Source organism: Fusarium solani (assembly GCF_023522795.1).
Source record: "Fusarium solani strain SB1 chromosome Unknown bctg00000009, whole genome shotgun sequence".
Lineage (NCBI taxonomy): Eukaryota > Fungi > Ascomycota > Sordariomycetes > Hypocreales > Nectriaceae > Fusarium > Fusarium solani.
Window position 1 is genome coordinate 470400 of NW_027072144.1, and position 26021 is coordinate 496420.

The following is a 26021-nucleotide window of genomic DNA, read 5'->3' on the forward strand; positions in this document are numbered from 1 at the left end:
GACTTGGATCCGCCTGTTGTAAAATTGTCTCTCCCAGAAATACGATTCCCTTTCTATCTTGGCCTGCATCTCGACTGACGAACAGGCCTCATCTCCTGTTGTGGGAGTAAAAATCGGACCGGGTTCGCGAGGACCCTAAGCAGCGTCAGTCTGTGCAGTGTAGCAACAAGATCCCTGGCTTACATTTTCCATAAGCGAGGCCCAAGTAGACGTTCCAGCCGCCCATAAGCAGCATCGTCCCTGTACTGGCGAATCAGTACTTCGACATTGAAACAAAGATGGGAAGCACATACCCGACCAGAAAGACCAACAGCATGTTCCAGACCAACCCCTGAGAAACTCCTCCAGGGCGCTGGAACTTAACATCCCGCTGATCGTCTCCATACTTGTCGCCGCACTGGAGATTGGTTTGGCTGGTCGAAGAAGAAACTTTCAAAGCGGGAGGGTCCTTTGCAACGCAGCAAGGAGGCGAGTTGTCTGGGCATGTGTCACTGTCTCTGGGGACAAGTGGCGCGGGGTTATTCTCGATCGTAGGGCACTGGCAGATCGTGACCTCCTGAGTCGAACAGGTGTCCAAGATAACTACCGCAAGGCCGCGGTGTGCCAAGAGTAGCCATGTTAGGATAACGTACATGATAAGCTTAACTAAAAGGTACCTGGAAATTGTTAGCGCCTTCTCGCAATTTTTAGGTATTTTTTACCCCGCTATACCCCGCTAAAAGGTACAAATTGACCGACTCACTTGTCTGACCAACTCACTTATCGTATACATTACATCTAAATTCCTGACTTGCAGGGGTCATTGCCGTTGTTTACACATTCCCCAGATGTCTGAGCTTTACTACTGCTTGTTGTCTCTTGTCTCCATTCCGGCCCCCATTCTACCAGGGGTGATCAGCGGGCGAGAGGCGCCAGTGATATGTGGAGGGCTACCCCGGGGCTACGCCATAGTCGGGCAGATGTAATGGGTTGCGCACCAAGCCGCTGACTGAAGGTTGACGTTGCGTCCTAACGGCACGCGCAGGCCCACACTTTGCTGCACCCGAGAGATGTGCAGAACATCAATATATCGGCTTGAATGAATTGTATCAGGAAATGAGGACTTTATACAGATGTCTGCATGCTTTAGAGACGATGCGCAGCATTCTCATCTGCATTAGATGATAACTGCCTGGATCCGATCTGGCCGGATCAGCATCAGCCAACCAACGGCGTGCATATACAGCCCACACCAGAAGCGCAAGGACAAATTGAAGTCAAATTAAAGATGGGTGAGTTGATAAAGAGATTACCTTCAGTTTCGGGTGGCAAGCTCTCTCACTCGATGAAGCCGATAATTATTGTTCGCTTATACTCTATATCTTGCTTGGCTCTGTCCATGGTCCTCTGAGTCCGGCTCACCAAGCATTGGATCGGATGTGGATGGTACGGATGTGTTTGCCCGGGACTGCTGGAAGCTCGCCGGTGGCGCAGTACCTACCAGGGGAAGAACCCTGCAAGCGTGCACGGGCGAAAAGCGTGTATTTTTGATGAAATATCGGCAATGCTTGGGGCACGGATGTGTGCACGGACGCGCTTGGGCATATTCCATCGAGATATGGGCGGTTGCTTGAGAGCTATTACTGTGATATGCGAAGATGTCTTCTTTTGAAGGTGTAGAAAAGGATAATAGAGGATTAACAATATCTATTAACCTGGTTAAGAGGGAGTGCAGCTGAATCTATATGTAGGCAGGGGACCTGCAGAAGAAGCCAACTAGGGAGCCCTATAGGTCTGATGAGTACCGTAGGATCTCAAGAAATCCGAACACTCTAGCTACTCCACTTTTCCACTTTTAACCGCTAAAATGTCAAGATATTATTTATTGGTTGGCCAAGACGGGCATTAGTGTGCATTTATGGAGATATTAGAGTGTCCGAATTTCTCAAGATCTTACAGTATAACGACCAGGTGTAGCTACATGAGATATTGCTGTAGGAGAGGTCTAGTCAGGTTTTGCCTTACTAAGAAGGAGTTTAAAAAATCAACATAGTTAGCTGTGTAGAAAGACTTATTTTTGTTTAAAATATAGGTATATACTGACTTTGTTAAATTCTAGATATATTGCAATGACTTTTATTAGGTATAGAATTATATAATATAGCTACCTATAGGTATAATAATATAAGACTATATTAGACCCGAGCTCTTTAATAGTTTATAAGACTTATGGAACTAGCTAGATTAGTTATTATACTAGCTCTTGAGACACCTTAGGAGAGAAATGGCTATAAAGCCATACTGAAAGTGCTTAGTCAGGCAGGAAAGAAGAAGAATATAAATACTAAGATAAAGGGTTACTAGTGTGACGGCAGTCACAGTTGCGGGCACCTAAGCCGCTACGCCACAGGGCAAAAGATTGGGCTATAATCGCTCTTGTAGCAAGTACAGTAGGTGCTTCAGCTGCTTATGAAGCCTATCGCTTACAGGGGGACCAAGCCTGTAACAACTGGCATGGAGCTGGCATCTTTATGATGTTTATAATAATCTTGTAACTACGATTGGACACCTCGTTAAACCTAGATAGGCGCCCTCTCATGCAGCTGGTCAACTGGTATAAATTTGGTGCCAAGATGGGCTAAGAAGGTTTAAAGACTAGGCTAATAGCTAGAAGGCCCATCTTTAAGCGTCTCATTGCCGAGCTAAGCCCGCGGATTCATTGCATTGCGGATAATTACAGAATAATATACGCCCCGACATGCAAAGAATTTGGTCTTACGGGGCCGTCGCTCTGGGGCTAGTATCCATTACACATTATCTAGTCTCCCAATCCTTCTTGCCCAGGCTGTTACCAATAGCCTGGTGACCCGGAGGTCCCTCAACACCCGCCCGATATCCAAGTGAAGACCGACCATATGGATTCACAAAGCATACGTGGGAAGGTCAGTAACGTGAAAACAACATCTCAAGCGAAGCAACTGTCGACTGCAGCGCTAGGTGCTCTTTTAGAAGAGATCTATTTCTCTCCTCGAGGAGCGCGATATACGCCATGGCCCTGCATATAACTGCCTCCTGCATTCTAGGTAAGAATCGTTGCATCATGAGTTGCGTGCTAACTAACCTGATCCACTATTGTTTTAAGCGTTCCTTTTTGCGGATCCGTAGTTGCATTTTCCTCTGCTTCCTTTCCCATTATAGCTCTCATGCTAGGGACACTATCCCGTAGTTTGGTAAATGTATCATTCAACTCCGTGTCGTCGCGCTTCTCGATTGTGCGCCTGGGAGGAAGGGGTGTTGGTTCGTGACGGCCGGAGTTGCGTGCCGGTGCAGCAGAAGACCCGGGCTTGACTATCATGCTGGAGGAGAGTGGCAATGGCGTCGGTCTATACGGTCTCTGTAGGTCGGAAGGTCCCGAGGAATGGTCAAGTGCGGCGCGAAGACAGTTGGCTTCGAGAAAGGGATGGGATATATTCTTAGGTCACCGCGGCACTTGAGTCCATAGTAGTATTGTAACGCCATGAACACCTCAAACTCAGTTCGGGTGCGCTGAAACAACGGCTCGAAAAATGTCGCCCGACACTTTGCACCTTGATGTATCTGCAGGTTTCTTTCTCGACATGACCTAGCAAAGCGATATGACCTGTCCACTAACACAGAACAGGCGGTACAAAGTGGTACCCAGTCGCGCCACCACCTTTTGACTACCCCACGCAAACTTAAAAAGGCTTTATGGTTCTAGCCGATTATTGGATGTGTTCTGTGTCAGCTTGCCGATCAATGGGGCCCAGACCAACCGACTGGGTCGATGAATGCAACTTACGGGGAATCATGGCCTGATATAACGCATCACTGCCTATTACAGACCCATCACGGTCGCGGCGGTGAAGAAACGGCTGAACGACGATCAGGGGTTTGGGATTGTAACTGTGCCGTCTGCCCTGACGAGCTGCGGTGCGCCATGATTTTGGTTGGTTCAAATGTGATAGGAGGGAGTATGATGACGAAACTCGAGTGGCTTGCCTAGGAGCAGCGGGAGGCTTATGGTCCATCCGTGGTATGAAATACGAAAGTTGTCCATGTGTAAGCAGCCTTGCAACGGTGAGCTTGCTATATGATCAGAGGATTGTAGACGTTGTGTATAACAATTTAACGATCATCATCCGTACTGGCTGTCAGCTTTAGTGAGCATAGGTCCCTGCTCTCTTCGTTGAAGTGCCATTTGGAGTGGTCTAGTGTTTTGTTAATGAAAAAGGAGACCTTGCTCGGCCATCCTGATTATTAGCTGGATAGCAGAAGTGGAGCTGGTTCTTGGTTGGAGGATGGGTTATTGTGCTGAATGGGTTCTTCTATGGTTCCTGGATGGCGAGGATGTCGTGAGCGAATATGCTAGACCCAAAATCGAGCTGAGTCTTCCGATCGCGGGGTATTTCCTCTCTTTTTACATCCTCCCCATACGAATGCCTCTCTTTTCGATCAGATTAGAGGACTGTGTAAGCTTCTCAAAGTGGTGAATCCACTCATATGCGACGATATTGGTAGTGCAACCCTACGTAGGAGATGTGGTGAGAGTATTGCCTCCGTGTAGGTTATAGGTGAAACGATGAGGCCCGGCCCCCCTTGTTATCCCTTTCTCCTGTCTTTTCGCGCTCATTTTGGATCCCCTTTACTGTCAATGGATGAGAACTATCCAATAGTGGCACCCTGCTGCAGCCTCTTCCTTCTGTCTCATAAGCCTGGGATCCCTTGATCCTTACCCGTGAAGGTGGTGCACTCTAACCCAACCCCAAAAATTTACCGAAACGTATTAAAAAAAAAGGGGGGCCCTGCGCCTAAGGTGTGGGAGGCTCTTAAGGTCGGGTTGCAGGTTTATTCGCCAGCTTTCTCTAGACCTCGACGAAGCTGGGCTGTCACGGATATGAACGCACGGGCTTCATGTCAGGATAACGATGTGATGGCTTGTCTCTAGCGGCTATTATGTGGTGATTACTGGAGGTGCGAAGTCCAACGTGGATAACATCCAATTCCAGACATGCAGGGGTCATTGCCGCTGTCACACACGCCCCGACCTGAGCGTCAGTATTGCTTGTTGTCTCTTGTCTCCACGCCGGCCCTGGCCATTCTACCAGGGATTTTTAGCAGACGAGAGGCCCCAGTCATGTGTGAAAGGCTACCAAGGACCCCTCAAGCAATCCATGCTATGGTACAGTGACCAGTCATTTTTGTTGATAAAGTGGTCGTTCGGGTAAATCATTCCACCGCCCTGGATTTCCATGCGGCCTAGCCTGCATCATTCGCCTTGGCGTTAAATATTGATGATAGTAATGATCTCTGATGGCGCCTCCTCATTATATTTTGATGTCTTTGTTTGCCGGAAGTTCCATTTGTCTGTACCTATAACGGGCACGGGCCCCTGGAGGAAGTTATCCCGAGCATCCGCTAGATTTTACCGGTACTTGTGGGAGTATACTCCGTACGCTGTGGTTGAATGATGTCTCAAGAAGCCTCCTAAATGATGCAGGCCTAAATCAGTCTATTGTGCCACGGACCTTCTATTTAGTCAAGGATCTACCAAGATTCGCGGCATTTTCTGAACTCTCCTCATGGTGGCTGCTGTCTACCTAAAGAGTATGACCTAAATCGGTAATTTAATGTAAATCAACAGTGTTGCGCCATTAGAGTGATGTGGCTTGGTCTAGACCCAGGATCGGCGCTATATTGTTCCCGCGGAAAATAAAGGGGGAGGCTCGTCTAGGGGCAAAGTACGTATCAAGTCCACTGGCCGTCTACCCACAGGCCCTTGCCCATGCCCATGCCCACCTGCGGCTTGTTGCACCGTCTGTCAGCCAACTTGTTCTTCTTGTACTGGCGCAGGTGTTGTGCAGTTGTTGAACTGCACTCATATTGGCCCGGTTTTCTTGAGTATCCTGCCTAATGCTCAGCGCTCCGAACAAAACAAAACACTACCAAATCAAATCAATATAAATCAATACAAAACAAAGCAAAATTGAAGCTATTCAAAACAATACTAGCCTACCGTTTTGTATTGGTAGTTTTGGTATACTTTGGTAACATCCCCCCTGTCAGTTGGCCATAGGGTAAGTGCTTCCGAAGGCCCAAAAATCCACTTTTCCAGTCAAATTTTTGGACATGGGCCCATCGCCAACATCGTCAAGATGGCTAACCCCAACGATCCATTTTTCGACGATTCCTCGTCGGTATCGAGCCTGACGCCTAGCCAGTCAGCCAGTCAGTCTTCCGGCTCTCTCACAAACATTCCGCACGCCGGTGGTGGCGCCTTTTCAGTTCTTCGCCGAGCTCGCAGCGTAAAGAACCAACTTGACGATGTCGACGAAGCAAACCTCCCAAGTGCAGTATGCGATATGCCGAGGATCCTAATTAACAGCAAGCCCTATATTCGGTCGGAGTGGGTGGATAAAAAACGGAAGAAAAGGTCCCCGATCGAACCGTACGGCTCACGCTTCGTGAAGCTCGATCGCGAACACCGAAACCGTGGCGAATACTGGCTCTGTGATCTCTGTGATGAGCAGGGTATAACAACGATTTTTTCCCTGCCTAGAGGTACGACTTCTGGACCGCTGGACCACTTGCGGCAGCATCACAGACTTCTTCGCTCTCGTACCTCTTCTGCAGAGGGAAGCGATTCGACTGATTCTGAAGCGAATCCGCGCCCACAGAAGAGTCAGAGGACTCTACAGGAGAGCCTGCGGAAGGCTGTTGTGAGTAAATCGACGGGGCAGACTTTCCGACAGTGTGGCTAACAGACAGACCGTCTGGCAGACCGTCTGAGTCCGTCTGACAGACCGCAGACCGACAGACCGGCCAATTCTCGTCAGACCGTCAGACCGGACAGGCCGGTCTGACTGGGTGGTCTGAGTCGGCCTGGGTTGGCCGAAATGGGCTAGTGTGTTTCAGTGCCGCCACTGGCCCCCTATGCCCCTAGGAATCAGGGGTAGGTTTTTGTTTACTCACCTGGCGCGTCGGCACTTGCGAACAAACTATTGCAAACATTCTCGCTCATGTTCTGTATGTGCGCATCCATATCCATACCCGCATCATGATATCTTCTAGCAGGAATTCGAGCCCCGTGCCGTCTATACCACAGTCTCTTACGTCTTATTTGCCTTCAACCTCGACCGATACCACCCCGGGGACCACGGCAGGCGATGCTTCCCAGTGTGAATTCAACATCGATTGGGAGAATATATGGCACTGTGGAAAAAGACTTGTGGGCGTCAAAAAGAGACCTCGTCATAGACGGGTCGTCGGCACAAAGATGAAGGAGTCATGGATATATCAACATGGTGCAAATTTAGAGCACAAGGGGGTACGTTACTGGCTTTGCAGACTCTGCCATGAAAAGAGGAGCTATTCGACGGCTCTGTACGCCTCATCGGGGACAGCCCACGCCGCGAGGCACCTACTCCGTCAGCACCAGATCACAGAATTTGGTGGCATCAATCCCAGCTTGACAACTCCGTTTACCTTGGCAGCCACGTCAACGCCCTCTTCTGTGCGTCCTTTGTCGCGACAGGCTAGCCTAGGCTTTCAGCTGGCCTCCCACTTCGATGAAAGGTCATGGAAATCTCGCTTCGTGGATTGGGTCATCCTCGAAGATATCACCTTCCGGCAAGCATCAAGCGAGCGGCTTCGGTGGCTGATAGCAAACGGTGGGGAGCTTGCGAGTCGGCTGCTTCCTGAGCATCACACAACGGTCTGCTCGTGGATCCGTCAAACCTTTGAATCCAGACAACAGATCATCTTCAATCTTGTTCAGGGCGCAAAGAGCTCCACTCACCTAAGCTTTGATCTCTGGACTGCTTCAAACGGGTTCCACTATATCGGCATTGTCGGTCACTTTGTTGACAGCGAGGGCGAAAAGCGGGATGTCCTTCTTGGACTGCCACGCCTCGTTGGTCCACACTCTGGAGAGAATATGGCTCCGTATGTCAAGGAGGTAATCGATCGCTATGAAATGGGGTCAAAGCTTGGATACTTCATGCTTGATAACGCCGAAAGCAACGATACTTGCCTAGAGGCTCTGGCTAGATGGTTCCCGATGGACGTCGGCCGCCGTCGCTTACGCTGCATAGGCCACATTATCAATCTGGTTGTCCGGGCTGTTATCTTCGGCTCAAACGTCGCTAAATTCGAGGCGGAGCTTCGTGGGGCTACGGATGAATTCAGTTTCGATATTTGGGCTAAGAAGGGGGCCATTGGTCGGCTCCACAACCTTGCTACCTATATCCGTCGGACGGACCAGCGACGACAGGCGCTGCGGCGTTTACAGACCGAGCTCGCAGGGGACGATGTGATATTTACATTGGAGGTCGTCGTTGATGGCAAGACACGCTGGAATTCCATTTACATTATGATCAGACGCGGTAAATTTCCGTCATCCGCCTCTACTGGACGTTTGTGCTGACGTAGGACCGGCTTATCCTAGCACTCGAACTGCGCAGCGCCATCGAGCTCTATCAATCTCGCTGGCAAAAGCCCAAAAGTGATCCTGTTCACCGTGACTTGACGAAAGATTTCCTGAACGCCACGGACTGGGCTGAACTGGAGCGTTTCCACGACTTCCTGAAGCCGTTTTACATCCTTACGAAGACTATGGAGGGCAACGCCAGTAAACCGGGCGCAGAGGGCGGGCATGGTGCCATATGGGAAACTCTCAAGACCATGGACTATTTGTTCGTCAAATTCAAGCAGGCCGCGGAGGAAACTCGGTTCGAGGAAGCCTCCCACTTTAAGTCAGGAATTGACTGCGGATGGGCGAAGCTTGAAGACTATTACGTCAAAACGGACCATACACCCGTCTACCGAGCAGCGCTAGCGCTTCACCCATCTTATGGGTTTGACTACTTTGAGCGGCACTGGAAAAACGCGATGAATAGACCGCAGTGGTATAGCGACATGGAGTCCGCTGTGGGTGGCCTATTTGATGAATACGTTCGACAGGATGAAGTTGAAACTCAAGCCCAAGCGGGTCTTTGGGAAGACGAACCCGATGAGATCGAAGCTGATGTTAACGACTACAGTTCATTTGGGAAGAGGTCAATCCGCTCATTGCATACACAACGAAAGAAGGCCAAGGCAGTTAGCGAGCTTGACTTGTTCCAGGCACGGCCAATCTACCCCCAAGATCTAGACGTTGCAAACCCTCTTGAATGGTGGAGCCGACATCAATTAGAATATCCAGTCTTGTATCGAATGGCGCTAGATCTGTTCTCAATTCCTGGCATGAGTGCTGAATGCGAGAGAGTGTTTAGCCAGACAAAGAAGATGATCACGGATGAGCGCAATAGGCTAGCACCTGATATAGTCGAGGCAGATCAACTCCAAAAGCACTGGTTGATGAGAGGGCTAGTAGTGTAGGAGTTAATGCTTGGGTACGAAGAGCAAAAGGGTTTCATTTTGTAGTCATTTGACAAGCCCCCCTTTTTTTTAAGCAGTACGTGATCAGACTGCCAGACCTAGACCGACCGGGCCACTGAAGCCAGGCAGACCTAGACCGACAGACCGGGGGCCCCGACAAACCCAGACCGACAGACCGGAGGGGTCGGTCTGGGTCGGTCGGTCTGTTAGCCACACTGGTCCAGTCTACGTCTCTCGGACTGGACGGATGGTTCAGTCTGACTTCTACCAGACCGACCAGTAGTCCAGTCCGAGGGTCGCAGACTAACGGTCTGACTATTAGTCCGTCCCAAGATTCGGGGTGACTCAGGCAACGTCTTTCCAAATCTGTGGCCTGCTGCAGAGTGCCAATTCAACAACTACGCGATCCAACGCGTCCAACGTGTGACACGCGTTTGGTAAAAACTTCGACGCAGTGCTAAGACATGTTAGCCGGTACAGCCCAGCACAGCGTTAATCTATGGCATACCAAGTACCTTGCAACTGAAACCATCGGCCGAACAAGATCCCAGAATTACATGTTTCGACCTGTTCAACAGCATCCTAATTTTATTGCTTTGAAATGGCTACCTGGACCTGCGCCAAGACCAAAATACACCCCTGGACCGATGTGCCAGCGACCGCAGATCCCCCGCATACCTTCTCGTGGATGCTCAACTTCCGAGCCCCCGTCAACCATACGTGCGCAAGCCGAATAACGAACTCAAGAATCAATTCTAATCAGACACCAAGCTGCCGCGAGAAGAGCGCGAAACCGGCGCGGGTGGAACAGTGCAACGACGATCCAAGGTTTTTCGTGAAGCATGACGGGATGGCGCCAGGCGGGCAGTTTCACGGTGGCCCCCAGACGGAGGAATCGGTTGGTTGCTGAGCGCAGGGAGTGAGATCTCAGACGAGTTGGGCCACAGATGGAGGATCCAACGCCTCCAACGATTGGAAGTAGTTCGTTGATTACGCACCCTGCGGCTTCGCCCGAATGGCTACCGAAAGTCATGTCTGGCTATTTGTACTCATTCACTCTCTCGTGTCCAGAATGGTCTGAGAGAAAGTCGTCTGCTACATAATCTCTGTGCGCACCACCATCGAAGTCGCCAGATAATTCTCTCCCACGGTGTTCTGTCATCACCACCCTTGTTGTCTACTTGCCATCTCCTGAATCATGTCTTCTATCCTGGATTTCTCTGAGACTGCCAGTGCTATTGGCAGCGTCAGCCACCTGGATGATTCTGAACTTACAGTAGCCACCCGTGCGCTGACACCATCGTCTTCGTCAACTCCTAGCATCTGCCGCCCAAAGACATCTCCTGTTTGGGAGTATTGTCGAATAGAAGAAGGCAAGAGCACTCCAGCAGCCTGGGTCAATTCCAACGGAACGAAATGGTGGCATTGCCAGCCCTGCTTCGACAAGAAAAGAGAGAAGAAATACAATTACTCAGGTGGATCGTCCACCATCGTCAATCATTTGCGCAAGCAGCATAACATTCTGATCTCTGGAAGACAAGAAATCCGGCGGGAAGTCACGCAAAATCGTCTTGGAGACATCACTGCATTCCTGGCCAATGAAACTCTACACTCCGCCAAGAAACGCAAGGCGACGGCAGAGGCAGATGCACTTGACCAAGCCACCCTGCGCGAGCTGTACTGCCGCTACACCGTCGCCTGCAGTCTCCCCTTTGCTCACGTCGAACAGCCGGCCTTTCGCGACTTTATCCGGTACATTTGTCCGGCTGCGGATGACTTCCTCCCGAGGTCTGGTGATACGGTTAAAAACGACTTACAATGGGGCTACGACAACAAAAAGGAGTTTGTGAAGCGCGCTCTCCAAAATGCCCTTTCCTCGATCCACATTGTTCCGGACAATTGGACATCGCCAAATTGTTTGGGCGTAATAGGATTCACAGTCCAATTCGTTACCGAAGATCATGGCCTGCAGTCCCTTGTGGTGAGGATTAAAGAATTGGAAGGGCAGCACAGCGGCGAGAACATGGCAGAAGCCATCATGGAGTTCATACGAGAATATGGAATCGCATCGAAAGTTGGATACTTCATGATGGATAATGCCACCAACATGAACACCATGATCGACAAAGTCTCCGACGACTTGGAACACGAGTTCGATGTTTTCTACGACCCTCTTCCACATCGACTTCGTTGTTTCGGCCACATCATTAATCTGGCTGTGATGGAGTTTCTCATAGGAAAGCGACCACCGACGACAGATTCCTACCGTGGGCCGTCCGACGAGGAAGTTGAACAATGGAGAAAGCGAGGAGCGATAGGGAAACTTCACAATATCGTGGTCTACATCATGTGGACCCCTCAGCGGCTTCAAACGTTTACTGGTCTCAGCGACGGTCTGAGGTTACGTCGCGACAACGAGACTCGTTGGAATTCGTGGTACAAAATGGTTGAGTGGGTACTCAGGCCTAAAGTCCGGCAAGCCATCACCATATTTTGTGCGCAAGAGCCGGCCCTGCAGGGGGATGTGCTGACGTCCTCTGACTGGGTAACTTTGGCTGAGACACACAAATTTCTTGAGCCATTTCACGATGCTACAATGGCCAACGAAGGCATGGGAGACTCCATATCTGACGTTCTGCCTACCATGGATTACCTCCTGCATCACATCGAGGCCGCCAAGAAGGCCACCACCCTACCCCACTTGGCTACAATGATGGAGACGGCCTGGGCCAAACTGGCCGACTACTATGAACTGACGGAAGATTCACCAGTCTATTCAGCAGCAACAGTATTACATCCTTCTCTCAAGTGGGCTTACATGGAAAAGACGTGGGAGGACAGGAATGAGTGGATTGAGAAAGCTAAAGCTCGTGTGGGGGAACTGTGGAGGGAGATATACAAGTCAACCACCTCCTCCTGCCCTGTTTTTCGACCAAGCTCGGCACAAGGACCATCTACCGGACGACCAAATGGTTACAAAGTGTGGATGAAAGAGCAAAAGGCTACGATCTTCAACATGGATGATGACGAGTACGAAGTGTACTGCCGCGAGCCTGTGCTGATGGTATCGGATCCGTTGAAATGGTGGCTAGAACCGGCCCAGCGAAGGCGATTCCCTAACTTATCTATGATGGCCATCGACATTCTATCGATTGCGCCTATGTCTACTGAGACAGAGCGACTCTTCTCCAAAGCCAAACTTACGGTAACTGACCAGCGAGGATCTATGAATATTGAAACTTTGAATCTCTTGGAATGTTTGCGGTCCTGGGACAGGAGCACTCTGATAGTCCCTTCAGAAGTAAGCATTCCGCTTCGTGAGGTGTTCGATTGTCTAATTATGGGCTCTAGTATTGCTATGTCGATCCGGCAACCACGGCTGCTATCTCCGATGCCTATGATTCAGAACGTGAGAAGGAGAGTGGCCGAGGAGACATTTCGACGATGTCATTGGAGGGCTTGGACGTCACACACGAGGGAGGATAATTGAGGGCCATCGAGTGCCCGATTCCATGTAGAAGAGTATAGGAAGCTCATTCTTTATATCATGCCAGCTTCCGTTTAGCGACGGAATTGCGTTGTGTGGTTACGGAGGTATTCCGTGATGCCTTGGACCATTATCATGTGATGTGTCACATTCAGGCCATAAGGCATGATTAACGACCGCACTAATGGTGTGCGCATTCCCTTTTGCCTCAGTTGGTAAAGCGACATGATGCCTTCAACATTGGAGGCCGGTATGGAGAAGGGCCACCAGTCACGTGTCTAGACTAATAGTCTAGACCGCAGTTTGCACTGCAGTCTGGTCTGACGGTGACGGACGGACCGATAGTTCAGTGTGCACATCTCGGTCAAACTGCCAGTCCAGTCTGCACACCTCAGCCAGACTGCTAGTCCCGTCTGACCAAAGTCAGACGGACTGCTGGTTTAGTTTAGCCAAGTCAAACGGACTAAATGGGCAGTCTGAGGCATCCAGACGGACTGATTGGACTATTAGGAGCGCTGCTCGCAAGTCCTTCGAAGCCTCTGATATTGAGGATGTGAAGACCTACTTTGAGAATCTTCAACATATCATTTTGAACTATCGAATCGGTCCCTCAGAGATTTGGAATGAAGACGAGTGTGGAATCCGCTTAGGATGCCTCGCCGAGCGTACGGAAGTCCTCGTTACTCGCACAACCCGCAGTCAACGCCCTGAGATCGTGGATCCCAATAACCGTGAGTCGATGACTCTTATCGGCGCCGGGAATGCCGTCGGAGACTCTATTCCACCGTGGCTTATATTTAAGTCCTTCCCAAGCGAGTCATGGGCCGAAATCGACTGTATTCCTGGTATGCGTTTCGCTAAGTCAGAATCAGGCTTTAGCAATAAGGAAATCTCACTAGAGTGGTTACGGGAGTTCAACCGGTGGTCTTGGAAGCATTCTGCGCAGGCTCTGTTGGAAGAACTGAGAGTTCCCCCTAAGCTTCAGGATCAAGATTAAAGTTTGAAGTCCTACGATTAAGGTTCAAAGTCCCAGATGGGATCATTTAAAGATATAAGGCCCCAAAGGGCCTCTCATTGAGATCATAAAAAAAAAAAAAAAAAAAAAAACTTAACCAAGAATAATTACAATCACTACAACAAGACCTACCTTTTGTCAAGTGCACTCAGCATCCCTGCGCGACACAACAACACAGACTCGGGTAGTTTTTCTGCTGCGTCTCCTCTAGCCACCATGCAAGGGCGCTCGTAAAACCATAAACCCGTTCAGACTTGCAATAGCGCTCGTATTCGTCCGTGATGAGTGACGGCTGCAGGTGCTTGTTCCGCCAATTCAAGAACTCGTTCGTGGTCGCCGATGGGACCTCGCAGAGTGGAAGAGGTGATTCCACGGGTTTATATTCGTTCCACAGCGTCTCAAGCAACTCCTTCGACGACTCAACCCACTCCTTTTTCCAGTTCTCCTGGATGTAGTGCCATTTATGCGAAGGGTGGAGCACGATAGCTGCAACGTAGGCAGGTGATTCATCAGTAAGGCGATAATACTTGTCCAGCTTCGCCCAGCCCGAGTTATACATCGGTGCCATCACCGGATCGTCGATATTCGCCTCCTTGCCGGCTTCGAATTGTGCCAATACGAAGTCCATACTGCAAGGATGCAAGCAACTCGATTCAATTCAACTTAATTCAACCCACATCAACATTTTGTCAAGGAGCCAATAGGATGTGTAGATTATATGTGGGGTGAGCTAAAATACACATATTCTATTGGCTCCTTGACAAAATGTTGATGTGGGTTGAATTAAGTTGAATTGAATTGAGTTGCTTGCATCCTTGGTCCATAGCCAGGAGGACATTGTCAAGTGTTGCAAACGATGACTCGAGAGCCTTGGTCGTCATCTTCAGCTTCTCTAAGAAGGACTTGATCTTCTCCAAGATGGTCCAGTCCTCCGAAGAGAGCTCGTCTCCAGCGCAATCTGCTTCCATCCATTTGTTGAAATAACCGTCAATTGCGTCTCTAAGATTCAAGGCCGCTCTCAACATGGTACACCACGAGCTCCATCTTGTGTCGTTGTCTCGCGCAAGCTTACGGTTGTCTAGGCTCGACAGTGATAAAGAAAATGGGCAGAGGTGACGATGGCCAATGTCGACAGGCAACCACCGGTAGGCCCAGCCCAACATGGTCCGTACCAATCGTACCTCCCCTGACGCGTGGAAGAAACGCGTGGTCGCGTGTTAGGACTGATTGTCAATAAAGACGCGTGTTGAGGTGAATGCTCGCCAATAAAATGCCAAGTATCCCTGCCGCGCGGGTATAGGGTAAGGCATGCCCGGCTACTGTCAAGAGGCAATTTCGCCCTAGTACCGATAACCTAATATAAATAATATATTGCCAATATGGACATCCTCATGTTATATTGCCATAATATCAAAAACTTCATATCATATTGTCACAATATGAGAAAGTCCATATCATATGGGTTATATTGCAATATACTACTTTATTGCCATATTATTAGCAACACTGTAGGAAAAAGGGGGAATCTTCCTTCAGATTTGCCTCCGGCCAGGACCCAGGCAAGCAGGGGTCCAGGACCAATCAGCTCGGCTGACCCCTGTAACACCGTTGCTTTTCGGAGAGAGCCTTACTCTCCGGAGTCGGAGCATATAGATATCTGATCGGGCAGTTCTAGGGTAACCGCTCTCTGTGCAAGGGATATCAGATATATCAGATGTATAGACGCTTGTATCTGAATTGATTGATCTGATGAAATTCCATATCTGATTTGAATTGATTGATCTGATTGATATATCTGATAGTTAATCTGATCTGACGGCAGCCCTGGGCAAGCATTACATGACTTCAATATCAAACGCCAAAGTGGACATAAGGAACCCAGAGCGGCCGCCTCGCCTCCGACCCGCGTCCCAATTTAGCGTCCCTTTCCGGTCCCGACAGCCATGACTTTCCGCGTCCGCCATCCTCGCCGTTCACCCACCGGTCTCGGACCGTCCTCATCGCCTGGTGAAGCCCCCGGCTCACGCACTCATCCCTTATCCCTTCATCCCGCAGAAACTCATACGTCATTCTCGCCATGTCCACACATAACGCGTCATCGACGCTCCAAAGCGTGCCCACCACGTGACGGAACCCCGCCAGCTGGCAAGCATTGGCAAGATGGATGCTCTCATCAACCGACCCCTCATCCAGGATCTGACCAGTCCCACATGCCGAGAGATAGGCGAGGAATGGCGGCTTCGAGGTAAGGTTGGTCTCTAGGAGGCTCCTCACCGTGAATGGCTCCCGATCCCAGTCATCGAGGAGCAGCTGGCTCTGCAGCGGTTCTGTGGGATGCGTGCTGCCGTGGCCGGCAAAGTGGAACATCCTGCAGGCCTCCAAGGCCGACAAGACGTCGGTCTTGCACGCTCGAGGCTGGCCGTGCGGCAATCCCATCGACTTGCAAACAGCCGCGACCGCATCAACCTCGTTGCTCGCATGTTTGAGCGGCGTCTGTTTTGGCGTGTCTTGCATGGCAACGACAACGACATTCCGGGACTCTCCGGCTGCCAGCGCTTGCTGTGGCCGTCGCCGGCTATGTATGATCGCCTTGACGGACGAGGCGTAGGATGAGACGACCCGATCGACCGCCGTCTCGCCGGTGCGCCTTAGATGGTGTCCCGCCGAATGGAGTGGAAACCGGGTCAGTGTGCCGGTGGGGACCCACCACACGTGCGGCCACTGACCGTCCGGCGGAGGCCTAGTAAAGTCTAGAGCATTAAGAACGGGACTGACGATATCATCCCAGAGCCATCCAAGCGTGTCGAGAGTTTCAAGTTCCCGGACATGGCCGTTGATGGCATCTCGGGAGAGGTGTGGCAGCTCCAGCAGTCGGATGCCGGACTGCTCAATGAGCAAGGCATCGCAGCGATCCGACGCTCACATTCAGGACGACGATGGGGCCGTGCCGTGCAGCCTCCAGAATATCGGCTTCCGACGCGGAGAGCAGGAATCGCTCAAAACCGGACTTGGCACGGATTTTCTCAAGGAGAGCGGCAAGCTGGGGTCCAGCATCGCGGCGCCGATAGCCATCCGTCTCTGCGGCCGCAGTGGGGCGCTCGGCTGTAGCGAGGGAGTCCGCCGGCGCCGGCGCGTCTAGTTGATCTCGCAGGTCGATAAAGGAGCGCGCCAGGTCGGGATGCTCGCGTTCGAGAGCGGAAAGGTCGGATTGCTCAAAAAGAGCTCCCGCGATGACACCACGACCAGTCTCAAGCAGTTCGATAGCAGCAGCAGGGCCTCTGTTGGCATGAAGAGCAATGGCTGCGGCGTCCGACGAGAGTCCGACAGCGGCGGAGAGGAGGTGCCGCTTGTCCGAGTTCTGCAGAGAGCGGGGCGTCAATAAGGGAATCAAGTCGATTGTTGTTTTGGCAATGGCGTATGCTTGTTGATCTTGAAGTATGCCTGGGGATGAGAGAATACGACGGCCGGCTGCAACACGCAAGCTCACGGCGGAGGCAGAGTGACGCAAGGCAGTGACGAAGCATTCCTTGGCTTCCTCGAGGTCTGCCATCGCTCCAGTCCGTGAGTATCTGTTGGCTAGACGAACTCCGAGGTTGTTCAAGAACGCAGCCCGGTCCACATGATCTACCGGGGTGGCATCGACAGCTTCCCGTGTGACGCGAACGGCTTCCTCGAGGTCTTCCATCGCTCGAGTGCGCGAGTATCTGTCGCCAAGACGAATTCCAAGGTTGCTTAAGAACCTAGCCCGGTCCGGATCACCTGACCGGGCGGCATCGATGGCTTCCCGTGCCGCCTGAATCGCTTCCTCGAGGTCTGCCATCGCTCCGGTCTGTGAGTATCTCTCTCCTAGACGATTTCCAAGGTTGTTTAAGAACTTAGCCCGGTTCGGATGATCTAGAGGGGTGGCATCGATGGCTTTAAGTGCTACGCGAATGGCTTCCTCGAGGTCTGCCATCGCGCCTGTGCGTGAGTATCTGTCGCCTAGATGAGTTCCGAGGTTATTCAGCGATCCAGCCCGGTCCAGATGATCAAGAGGGGTGGCATCGATGGCTTCTCGTCCTACTCGGATTGCTTCCTCGAGGTCTGCCATCGCTCCAGTCCGTGAGTATTTGTCGCCTAGATAAACTCCGAGGTTGTTTAACCGTCTAGCCCGGCCCGGATGATCTGACGGGGTGGCATCAATGGCTTTTCGTCCTACTTTAATAGCTTCCTCGAGGTCTGTTATCGCTCCAGTCCGTAAGTATCCGTTGGCTAGACGAGCCCCAAGGTTGTTCAGCCATCCAGCCCGGTCCGGATGATCTAATGGGGTGGCATCAATGGCTTCTCGTCCTACTTTGATGGCTTCCTCGAGGTCTGCCATCGCTCCAGTGCGTGGGTATCTCTCGCCTAGACGATTTCCGAGGTTGCTCAAGAACCCAGCCCGGTCCGGATGATCAAGAGGGGTGGCATCGATGGCTTCTCGTCCTACTCGGACAGCTTCCTCGAGGTCTATCATCGCTCCAGTCCGTGAGTATCTGTCGCCTAGACGAAGTCCAAGGTTGCTTAAGAACTTAACCCGGTTCGGATGATCTAGAGGGGAGGCATCGATGGCTTTGCGTGTCACGCGAATGGCTTCCTCGAGGTCTGCCATCGCTCCAGTGCGTGAGGATCTCTTGCCTAGATGAAGTCCAAAGTTGTGCAAGAACATAGCCCGGTTCGGATGGTCTGACGGGGTGGCATTGATGGCTTCGCGTGCCACGCGAATGGCTTCCTCGAGGTCTGCCATCGCGCCAGTGCGTGAGTACCTGTCGCCTAGACGATTTCCGAGGTTGTTCAACCGTCCAGCCCGGTCCGGATGATCAAGAGGGGTGGCATCGATGGCTTCTCGTCCTACTCGGATTGCTTCCTCGAGGTCTGTCATCGCTCCAGCCCGTGAGTATTTGTCGCCTAGATGAAATCCAAGGTTGTTCAAGAACCCAGCCCTCTTCGGATGATCTAGAGGGGTGGCATCGATGGCTTCTCGTCCTACTTGGATTGCTTCCTCGAGGTCTGTCAGGGCTCCAGTTCGCGAGTATCTGTTGAATAGATGACATCCAAGGTTGTTCAAGAACATAGCCCAGTCTGGATGATCTGACGGGGTGGCATTGATGGTTTTACGTGTCACGCGAATGGCTTCCTCGAGGTCTGCCATCGCTCCAGTGCGTGAGGATCTCTTGCCTAGATGAAGTCCAAAGTTGTGCAAGAACATAGCCCGGTTCGGATGGTCTGACGGGGTGGCATTGATGGCTTCGCGTGCCACGCGAATGGCTTCCTCGAGGTCTGCCATCGCTCCACTCCGTGAGTATCTGTCGCCTAAATGATATCCAAGGCTATTTAAGAATATAGCCCGGCCTGGATGGTCTAGTGGGATGGCATCGATAGCTTCTCGTCCTACCCGGATAGCTTCCTCGAGGTCTGCCATCGCTCCAGTCAGTGAGTATATCTTGCCTAGATGAATTACGAGGTTGCCTAAGAACATAGCGCGGCCCGGATGGTCTGACGGGGTGGCATCGATGGCCTCCCGTGCCACGCGAATGGCTTCCTCGAGGTCTGCCATCGCTCCAGTGTGTGAGTATCTGTCGCCTAGATGATGTCCAAGGTTGTTTAACAACCCAGCTCGGTTTGGGTCGTCCGGCGCGAGAGCATCGACGGCTTCCCGCGCCATGCGAATACTTTCCTCGAGGTCTGCCATCAGTGTGGTCCGTGAGCACCTGTCACCGAAAGAATTGGTTGTTCCGGTAATTCGAAGCGGCTCGTTAGTAGCCTGAAGTCTTTGCTAGGGAGGAAACTTATCCCCCGGTCTTCGAAGCTTTAAAACCCAGAGTAGAATCGGTCCCCGTGTTGAATGATAGGGGAAGATGCATCATTCCCTTCCACCTCATTCCCTGCCTAGAATCACGGCCGAGCCACGCACCACTGCTCGCGAGCTATCACATGCTTAATTGCCATTGGGAACTGCTGACACTCAATGTTGGCTGGGCATCTTCGTGGCTTGGCGCACTTAGTTTTCAGCTGACGCTTTGGAAAAAATGAGTTCTTGGGATGAAGGCCCTCTCGTCATACGCAGCGTCATGGCTCGTCTCGAGACTTTCAGCTGACAGGTCAGCCCGTGCTATGTCGTCATGTGTCCGCAAGGCTCCGAAGTTAGATGTGACTCCTCGCAAATCCACTAGTGCATGGTCGCTAGATGCTCGAACCTGGTGCGATTGTTCATTATCATTCGGACTGACTGACATGCATGCTGGTGCCACGGTGGAATATGTCCGTCGAAGTCCTGTTTGTAAGGATCCCTGGCTAGATGCGCGGAATGGCTCACTACCCCACAAGCCCAGACACCTTCAAGCCATGGATGGACTCAGGCTCCGCCGCCGCCGAAAACATACATATAAATAGGGACGCCCACTGCTATCTGAATAGTAACCAGCAGTGCATCATGGCCTTCCCAATATCCCCAAAGCGATTTGCCTTGCTCGTCGGCATCGACCTGTACTTGAATAACGGCTCAAGAAAGAATGAAAATGGAGAACCACTCTCTCTCGGAAAGCTTCGAGGCTGTGTCAACGATGTCCGGGGGGTTGCGGAGTTACTTCGAAATGAATTCCAACTGGAGGAGCCTCGCATCCTCACTTCTCCCTTGACCCCGTCAAGCTTCACGTGTCCCACTGAGCCGACTGAGCCGTCAGATCGTCGACCTACATTTGACAACATCAAGAGGGAATTCGACACCGTGGCTGAGCAGGCTGGTCCTGGTGACCTCTTCTTTTTTCACTTCTCTGGGCATGGGGCACGGCTGCAACCGACAAGCAAATCGCCCCCCGGGAGGCCGACAGACCCATCCCTGATGACGATGGACTTTTGCTGCGGAAAACCTGCAGTGAGAGGATGGCAGCTGAACGAGTGGCTGAAAAGGCTCAACGAGAAGAAGATTCGGACCATTGTCATACTCGACAGCTGCCACTCTGGCGGCGCCTTTAGGACTGGTAAAAAAGCTGTCGAACTCCAGAAGGCTGGAAGAGCATCTCCAACCTTCCCGCCGACGAAGAGGCCATCACAGAGACCGCTACCGAATTGGGCAGCCGCGATGGGGAGTTGGAAAGGTCCTGGTCCATCAACCCGGACGGATTCACGCTGATGGCAGCCTGCGAAAGTCACGAGCTGGCCGCAGAGAAGACTCTCAACGGCATATCCTACGGCGCATTCACCCATGGACTCTTGGCGTGCCTCAAGCAGAACCGGCCAAGCGAGACAATTGTGACTTATCGGAATCTGCGCGACCAGATAGTCAAGCGGGTCCACGGACAGACTCCTCGGGTGTACGGTCGAGACAGGCTGGTATTCTTCGGAGACGAGGAACCATTCTCGGCAACACCCCTCGTCGTGCGACTCGAAGGAGCGAAGATTCATCTTCCCATCGGAAAAGTTCACGGTGTTCGGGAGAGGTCCGAATTCACAACTTATCCGCCTACATCGCACGCAACGTTTTCGGTGGATCGAGTCGACGACTTCGAATGTAGCGCCTCGGTGCCATCGGACACCCACGCGCAGACTTTGCAACAGCACCACTGTCAGATCGTTCCGCGTCGGTGGAGTTTAGGAGACGACATTCTCCAAGTGCTTGTCCATCCCCCTCTGGGGAGCGAATTCCAGCAGGCGCTTCGTGCCACTCTTCAGGATAGGATCGTTGGAGATATCGAGATCACCGAACTCAACGACAGTTACGAACCTGACTCCGACGTTTTCATGGTGACAAAACGTGGCAATGACGGCATTGACATCGCCGGATCTCCGTCTTTGACTGGGTACGAAGGTCCGGTGCGCGGGTTGGACATCCAAGGCGTCAACACCGCTCAGCTGGGCACAAGGTCTGCCATTGCTTTGGCTCACTTGACTCGGTTCAGACAAATCCTCAGTCTCAGTGGAAACGCGTCTCAACAGCTTGGACCATTCGAGCTTACTCTGAAACCAAAGCTGGTTGGGGGCAACCTCTCGGGTGGCCAGGAAATAGACTTCGTGTTCAGGAACACATCCAAATCTCAGCTCCACTTCACGGTCTTGGTGCTCAGTCCTGGATTTCATGTGAAGCAGCTTTACCCTTCAGAGGATTTTCCAAAATCGGTGGATCCGGGCCGCGACGTTTCGTTCACCTTTAACCTGACGATACCTGACCGGCTCAACGGTTATGGAGAGCAGCGAGACATAGTTCGTACAGTTGTCACGGAAGGCAGGCGGCTTTCCTGGAAGAGCCTGGAACTGCCTGACATCTGGAACGCTGATCAGCTGGCCCACAAGCGCAGTGGCTCGGGGAGGGACGCGAGGTTGCGGTCCGAGTGTAGCCTGTGGGTCAAGGACAATGTAATAATAACAACAAAACAAGGTGGAGGAGACAAGGTCTACTGGATGTCACACTTAGTTGATTAATGGGACAATGTTTCGCTTCTCTTGCCTCCGTTTGCCGACGGAAGTTCCAGCCTCTTGCACCGTTCGGAGGCGCGAATCAGCGCTCCTAATAGTCCAGACCGTTTGGACTATTAGTCCAGACTGCAGATCAGGGCAGGGGAATACAGACGCCCGGTGTGGACGCTAAGTACGCTAAATCCAGGGTACCCATGTTTGTTGCTGTGCCAACCATTTTGTTGTGGATATTTCCGATCAATTTACTGGTGCGATCCAGATCAACAAGGCCCGTTTCAAGGGACGCGTCATCCTAGTCGTCAATCCACGAACGCCCGTCGTGGATTGATTATTGATCTTGGATTGCAGTCTGGACTAATAGTCCAAACGGTCTGGACTATTAGGAGCGCTGGAATATATTTGGCCCTGCAGGTCGAGGAGTGGGGTTGCGAGGTGCACACAATGCCAATATGCATAAAGTCCAAAGTACCGCTGCGCTTAGCGTGATAAAACACAACGCAACAGGGGGGTTGACTGGGGGAGCAGGTGGAGCCGTAGGCAGGCAGGTACCTAAACCTTTGTCGCACTAGGCTGTGGAGGAAGCGTACGATCATCGGCACACTGAGTCCCCATTTTCTGGGAGATCACTGGGGGAGCCAGTCCCTCAGTGGCGTACGGAGTTTGCCGTACACGAGGAAGTACATAAACTTTGTTGACCATGTCTGATCACCGTGCCGTCGCCTGTGATCCTCGTCCAATTCGCGCGGGAACTTACTTTCACAAAGAGTTTCGGACCTGTACAGGCGAACTTGCCAGGTCTGGCGAGGTCGGCTTCACCGAACACCATTCCGAAAGACATATTCCACGGAGGCGCCCGCATGCCTTCGGCCAGCCCGAATGCGCTCGCATAAATGAATGACAAATGCAGCAGGGTAGAGTAAATTGGAGACCATTCACTGATGGATTCGCGAAGTCACAAATCAACAAAACCTCGCGGGCACCTTCCGGCATAGCACGCGCTGACCTGGCAACTTAAAGACTTGAGACGAGCCACGACGCGGATTTTGCCAGCCGAAAGCTGTCGCATAGCACAATGCAGCGCCAAGTCACCGAGATGTGCAGTCAGCATCCGGAATACATACCGCGAGCTGACCTGTCAGCTGAAAGTCTTGAGATGAGCCATGACGCTGCTTATGATTAGAGGGCCTCCATCCCAAGAACTCAGTTTTTCCGAAGGGTGGTTACAACGAACGCAGCTTCTGCCAGCTGAAAGCTGAGTGCGCCAAGCCACGAAGATGTAAAGTCAGAATTGAGTGTCAGCAGTTGCCAATGGCAATGAAGCATGTGATAGCTCGCCGCAGTGGGTGCGTGGCTCGGCCTTGATTCTAGGCAGGGGCGCAGGTCGAAGGGAATTATGCATCTTCCACTATCATTCGACACCAAGACCGATTCTCCTCTGTTTTTTAAAGCTTCGAAGACTGGGGGATAAGTTTTCTCCCTTGCAAAGATTTCGGACTACTAACGAGCCGCTTCGAATTACCGGGACAGCCAGTTCTTTAGGCGGCAGGTACTCACGGGCCACAGCGATGGCAGACCTCGAGGAAAGTATTTGCATGGCGCGGGAAGCCGTCGATGCTCTCGCGCCAGACGACCCAGACCGAGCTAGGTTGTTGAACAACCTCGGAGTTCGTCTAGGCAACAGGTACTCACGGACTGGAGCGATGGCAGACCTCGAGGAAGCCATTCACCTGATACGGGAAGCCATCGATGCCACTCCTCTTGATCATTCGGACCGGGCTGGACGGTTGAACAACCTCGGAATTTTTCTAAGCGATAGATACTCACGGACTGGAGCGATGGCAGACCTCGAGGAAGCCATTCGCGTGACACGGGAAGCCATCGATGCTGTCCCTCTAGATCATCCGGACCGGGCTGGACGGTTGAGCAACTTCGGAGCTTATCTAGGCGATAGATTCTCACGAACCGGAGCGATAGCAGACCTCGACGAAGCCATCAAAGTAGGACGGGAAGCCGTCGACGCCACTCCTCTTGATAATCCGAACCGAGCTACATTCTTGAAGAACCTCGGAAACAGTCTAGGCGACAGGTACTCACGGACTGGAGCCATGACAGACCTCGAGGAATCCATTCGCCTGATACGCGAGGCTATCGATGCCACCCCTCATGATCATCCAGATCGGGCTGGACGGCTGAACAACCTTGGACTTCGTCTAGGCGACAGATACTTACAAACTGGAGCGATGGCAGACCTCGAGGAATCCATTCGCCTGATACGCGAGGCTATCGATGCCACCCCTCATGATCATCCAGATCGGGCTGGATGGCTGAACAACCTTGGATTTCGTCTAGGCGACAGATACTTACGAACTGGAGCGATGGCAGACCTCGAGGAAGCCATTCGGGCGACACGGGAAGCCATTGATACCACCCTCTTGATCATCCGGACCGGGCTGGGTTCTTGAACAACCTTGGAGCCCATCTAGGCCACAGATTCTCACGGACGGGGGTGATGACAGACCTCGAGGAAGCGATCCAAGTAGGACGAGAAGCCATCGATGTCACCCCGCTACATCATCGGAACCGGGCTAGATGGCTGAACAACCTCGGAAATCATCTAAGAAACCGATACTCACGCACAGGCGCAGTGGTCGACCTCGAGGAAGCCATTCGGGCGACACGGGAAGCCATTGATACCACCCCGTCAGATCATTCGACCCGGCCTATGTTCTTAAGCAACCTCGGAAGTCATCTAGGCGACAGATACTCACGGACTGGAGAGATGGCAGACCTCGAGGAAGCCATCCGGGTAGGACGAGATGCCATCGATGCCACGCCTCTTGATCATCCGAACCGGGCTATGTTCTTAAGCAACCTCGGAATTCGTCTAGGCGACAGATACTCACGGACTGGAGAGATGGCAGACCTCGAGGAAGCCATTCGCCTTATACGCAAAGCCATCGATGCCACCCCGCCAGACCATCCGAGCCGGGCTGGGCGGCTGAACAACCTCGGAATTCGTCTAGGCGACAGATTCTCACGGACTGGAGAGATGGCAGACCTCGAGGAAGCCATCCAGGTAGGACGAGAAGTTATCGATGCCACCCCCCTAGATCATCCGAACCGGGCTGGATTGCTGAACAACCTTGGAAAATATCTAGGCGACAGATACGGAATTCGTCTAGGCGACAGATACGGAATTCGTCTAGGCGACAGACACTCACGGACTGGAGAGATGGCAGACCTCGAGGAAGCCATTCGCCTGACACGCGAAGCCATCGACGCCACCCCGCCAGACCATCCGAGCCGGGCTGGATGGCTGAACAACCTTGGATTTCGTCTACGCGACAGACACTACTCACAGACTGGAGCGATGGCAGACCTCGAGGAAGCTATCCGAGTGGGACGAGAAGCCGTCGATGCCACCCCACTAGATCGTCCGGACCGGGCTATGTTCTTGAATAGCCTTGGAATTCATCTAGGCGACAGATACTCACGGACTGGAGCGATGGCAGACCTCGAGGAAGCTATCCGAGTGGGACGAGAAGCCGTCGATGCCACCCCACTAGATCGTCCGGACCGGGCTATGTTCTTGAATAGCCTTGGAATTCATCTAGGCGTCAGATACTCACGGACTGGAGCGATGGCAGACCTCGAGGAAGCTATCCGAGTGGGACGAGAAGCCGTCGATGCCACCCCCTAAATCATCCGAAGCGG

At 52.1% G+C, this 26021-nt stretch overlaps 7 protein-coding genes across 7 annotated transcripts; 4 read left to right on the forward strand and 3 right to left on the reverse strand.

Annotated features, from left to right (window-relative positions):
• Positions 1-88: 88 nt before the first annotated feature.
• On the reverse strand, positions 89-634 carry MRS44_013214 (uncharacterized protein; the record flags this gene model as incomplete). Its single annotated transcript, XM_065616701.1, has 3 exons — positions 89-135; positions 184-245; positions 294-634. The coding sequence occupies 3 exons, from the start codon at positions 632-634 to the stop codon at positions 89-91; spliced, it is 450 nt and encodes a 149-aa protein (XP_065472773.1).
• Positions 635-6152: 5518 nt separating this feature from the next.
• MRS44_013215 (uncharacterized protein) lies at positions 6153-9375 on the forward strand (the record flags this gene model as incomplete). Its single annotated transcript, XM_065616702.1, has 4 exons — positions 6153-6716; positions 6800-6901; positions 7361-8381; positions 8444-9375. 4 exons carry the CDS (start codon positions 6153-6155, stop codon positions 9373-9375), a joined length of 2619 nt encoding a protein of 872 aa, XP_065472774.1.
• Positions 9376-10573: 1198 nt separating this feature from the next.
• Positions 10574-13859, forward strand: MRS44_013216 (uncharacterized protein; the record flags this gene model as incomplete). Its single annotated transcript, XM_065616703.1, has 3 exons — positions 10574-12676; positions 12727-12821; positions 13373-13859. The coding sequence occupies 3 exons, from the start codon at positions 10574-10576 to the stop codon at positions 13857-13859; spliced, it is 2685 nt and encodes an 894-aa protein (XP_065472775.1).
• Positions 13860-14025: 166 nt separating this feature from the next.
• Positions 14026-14902, reverse strand: MRS44_013217 (uncharacterized protein; the record flags this gene model as incomplete). Its single annotated transcript, XM_065616704.1, has 2 exons — positions 14026-14506; positions 14640-14902. 2 exons carry the CDS (start codon positions 14900-14902, stop codon positions 14026-14028), a joined length of 744 nt encoding a protein of 247 aa, XP_065472776.1.
• Positions 14903-15728: 826 nt separating this feature from the next.
• Positions 15729-19587, reverse strand: MRS44_013218 (uncharacterized protein; the record flags this gene model as incomplete). Its single annotated transcript, XM_065616705.1, has 2 exons — positions 15729-16760; positions 16801-19587. 2 exons carry the CDS (start codon positions 19585-19587, stop codon positions 15729-15731), a joined length of 3819 nt encoding a protein of 1272 aa, XP_065472777.1.
• A 741-nt stretch (positions 19588-20328) lies between these two features.
• Positions 20329-22313, forward strand: MRS44_013219 (uncharacterized protein; the record flags this gene model as incomplete). The annotated part of the gene is made up of 2 exons (XM_065616706.1): positions 20329-20638; positions 20899-22313. 2 exons carry the CDS (start codon positions 20329-20331, stop codon positions 22311-22313), a joined length of 1725 nt encoding a protein of 574 aa, XP_065472778.1.
• A 1559-nt stretch (positions 22314-23872) lies between these two features.
• MRS44_013220 (uncharacterized protein) lies at positions 23873-26007 on the forward strand (the record flags this gene model as incomplete). The annotated part of the gene is made up of 2 exons (XM_065616707.1): positions 23873-24761; positions 24824-26007. The coding sequence occupies 2 exons, from the start codon at positions 23873-23875 to the stop codon at positions 26005-26007; spliced, it is 2073 nt and encodes a 690-aa protein (XP_065472779.1).
• Positions 26008-26021: the final 14 nt, after the last annotated feature.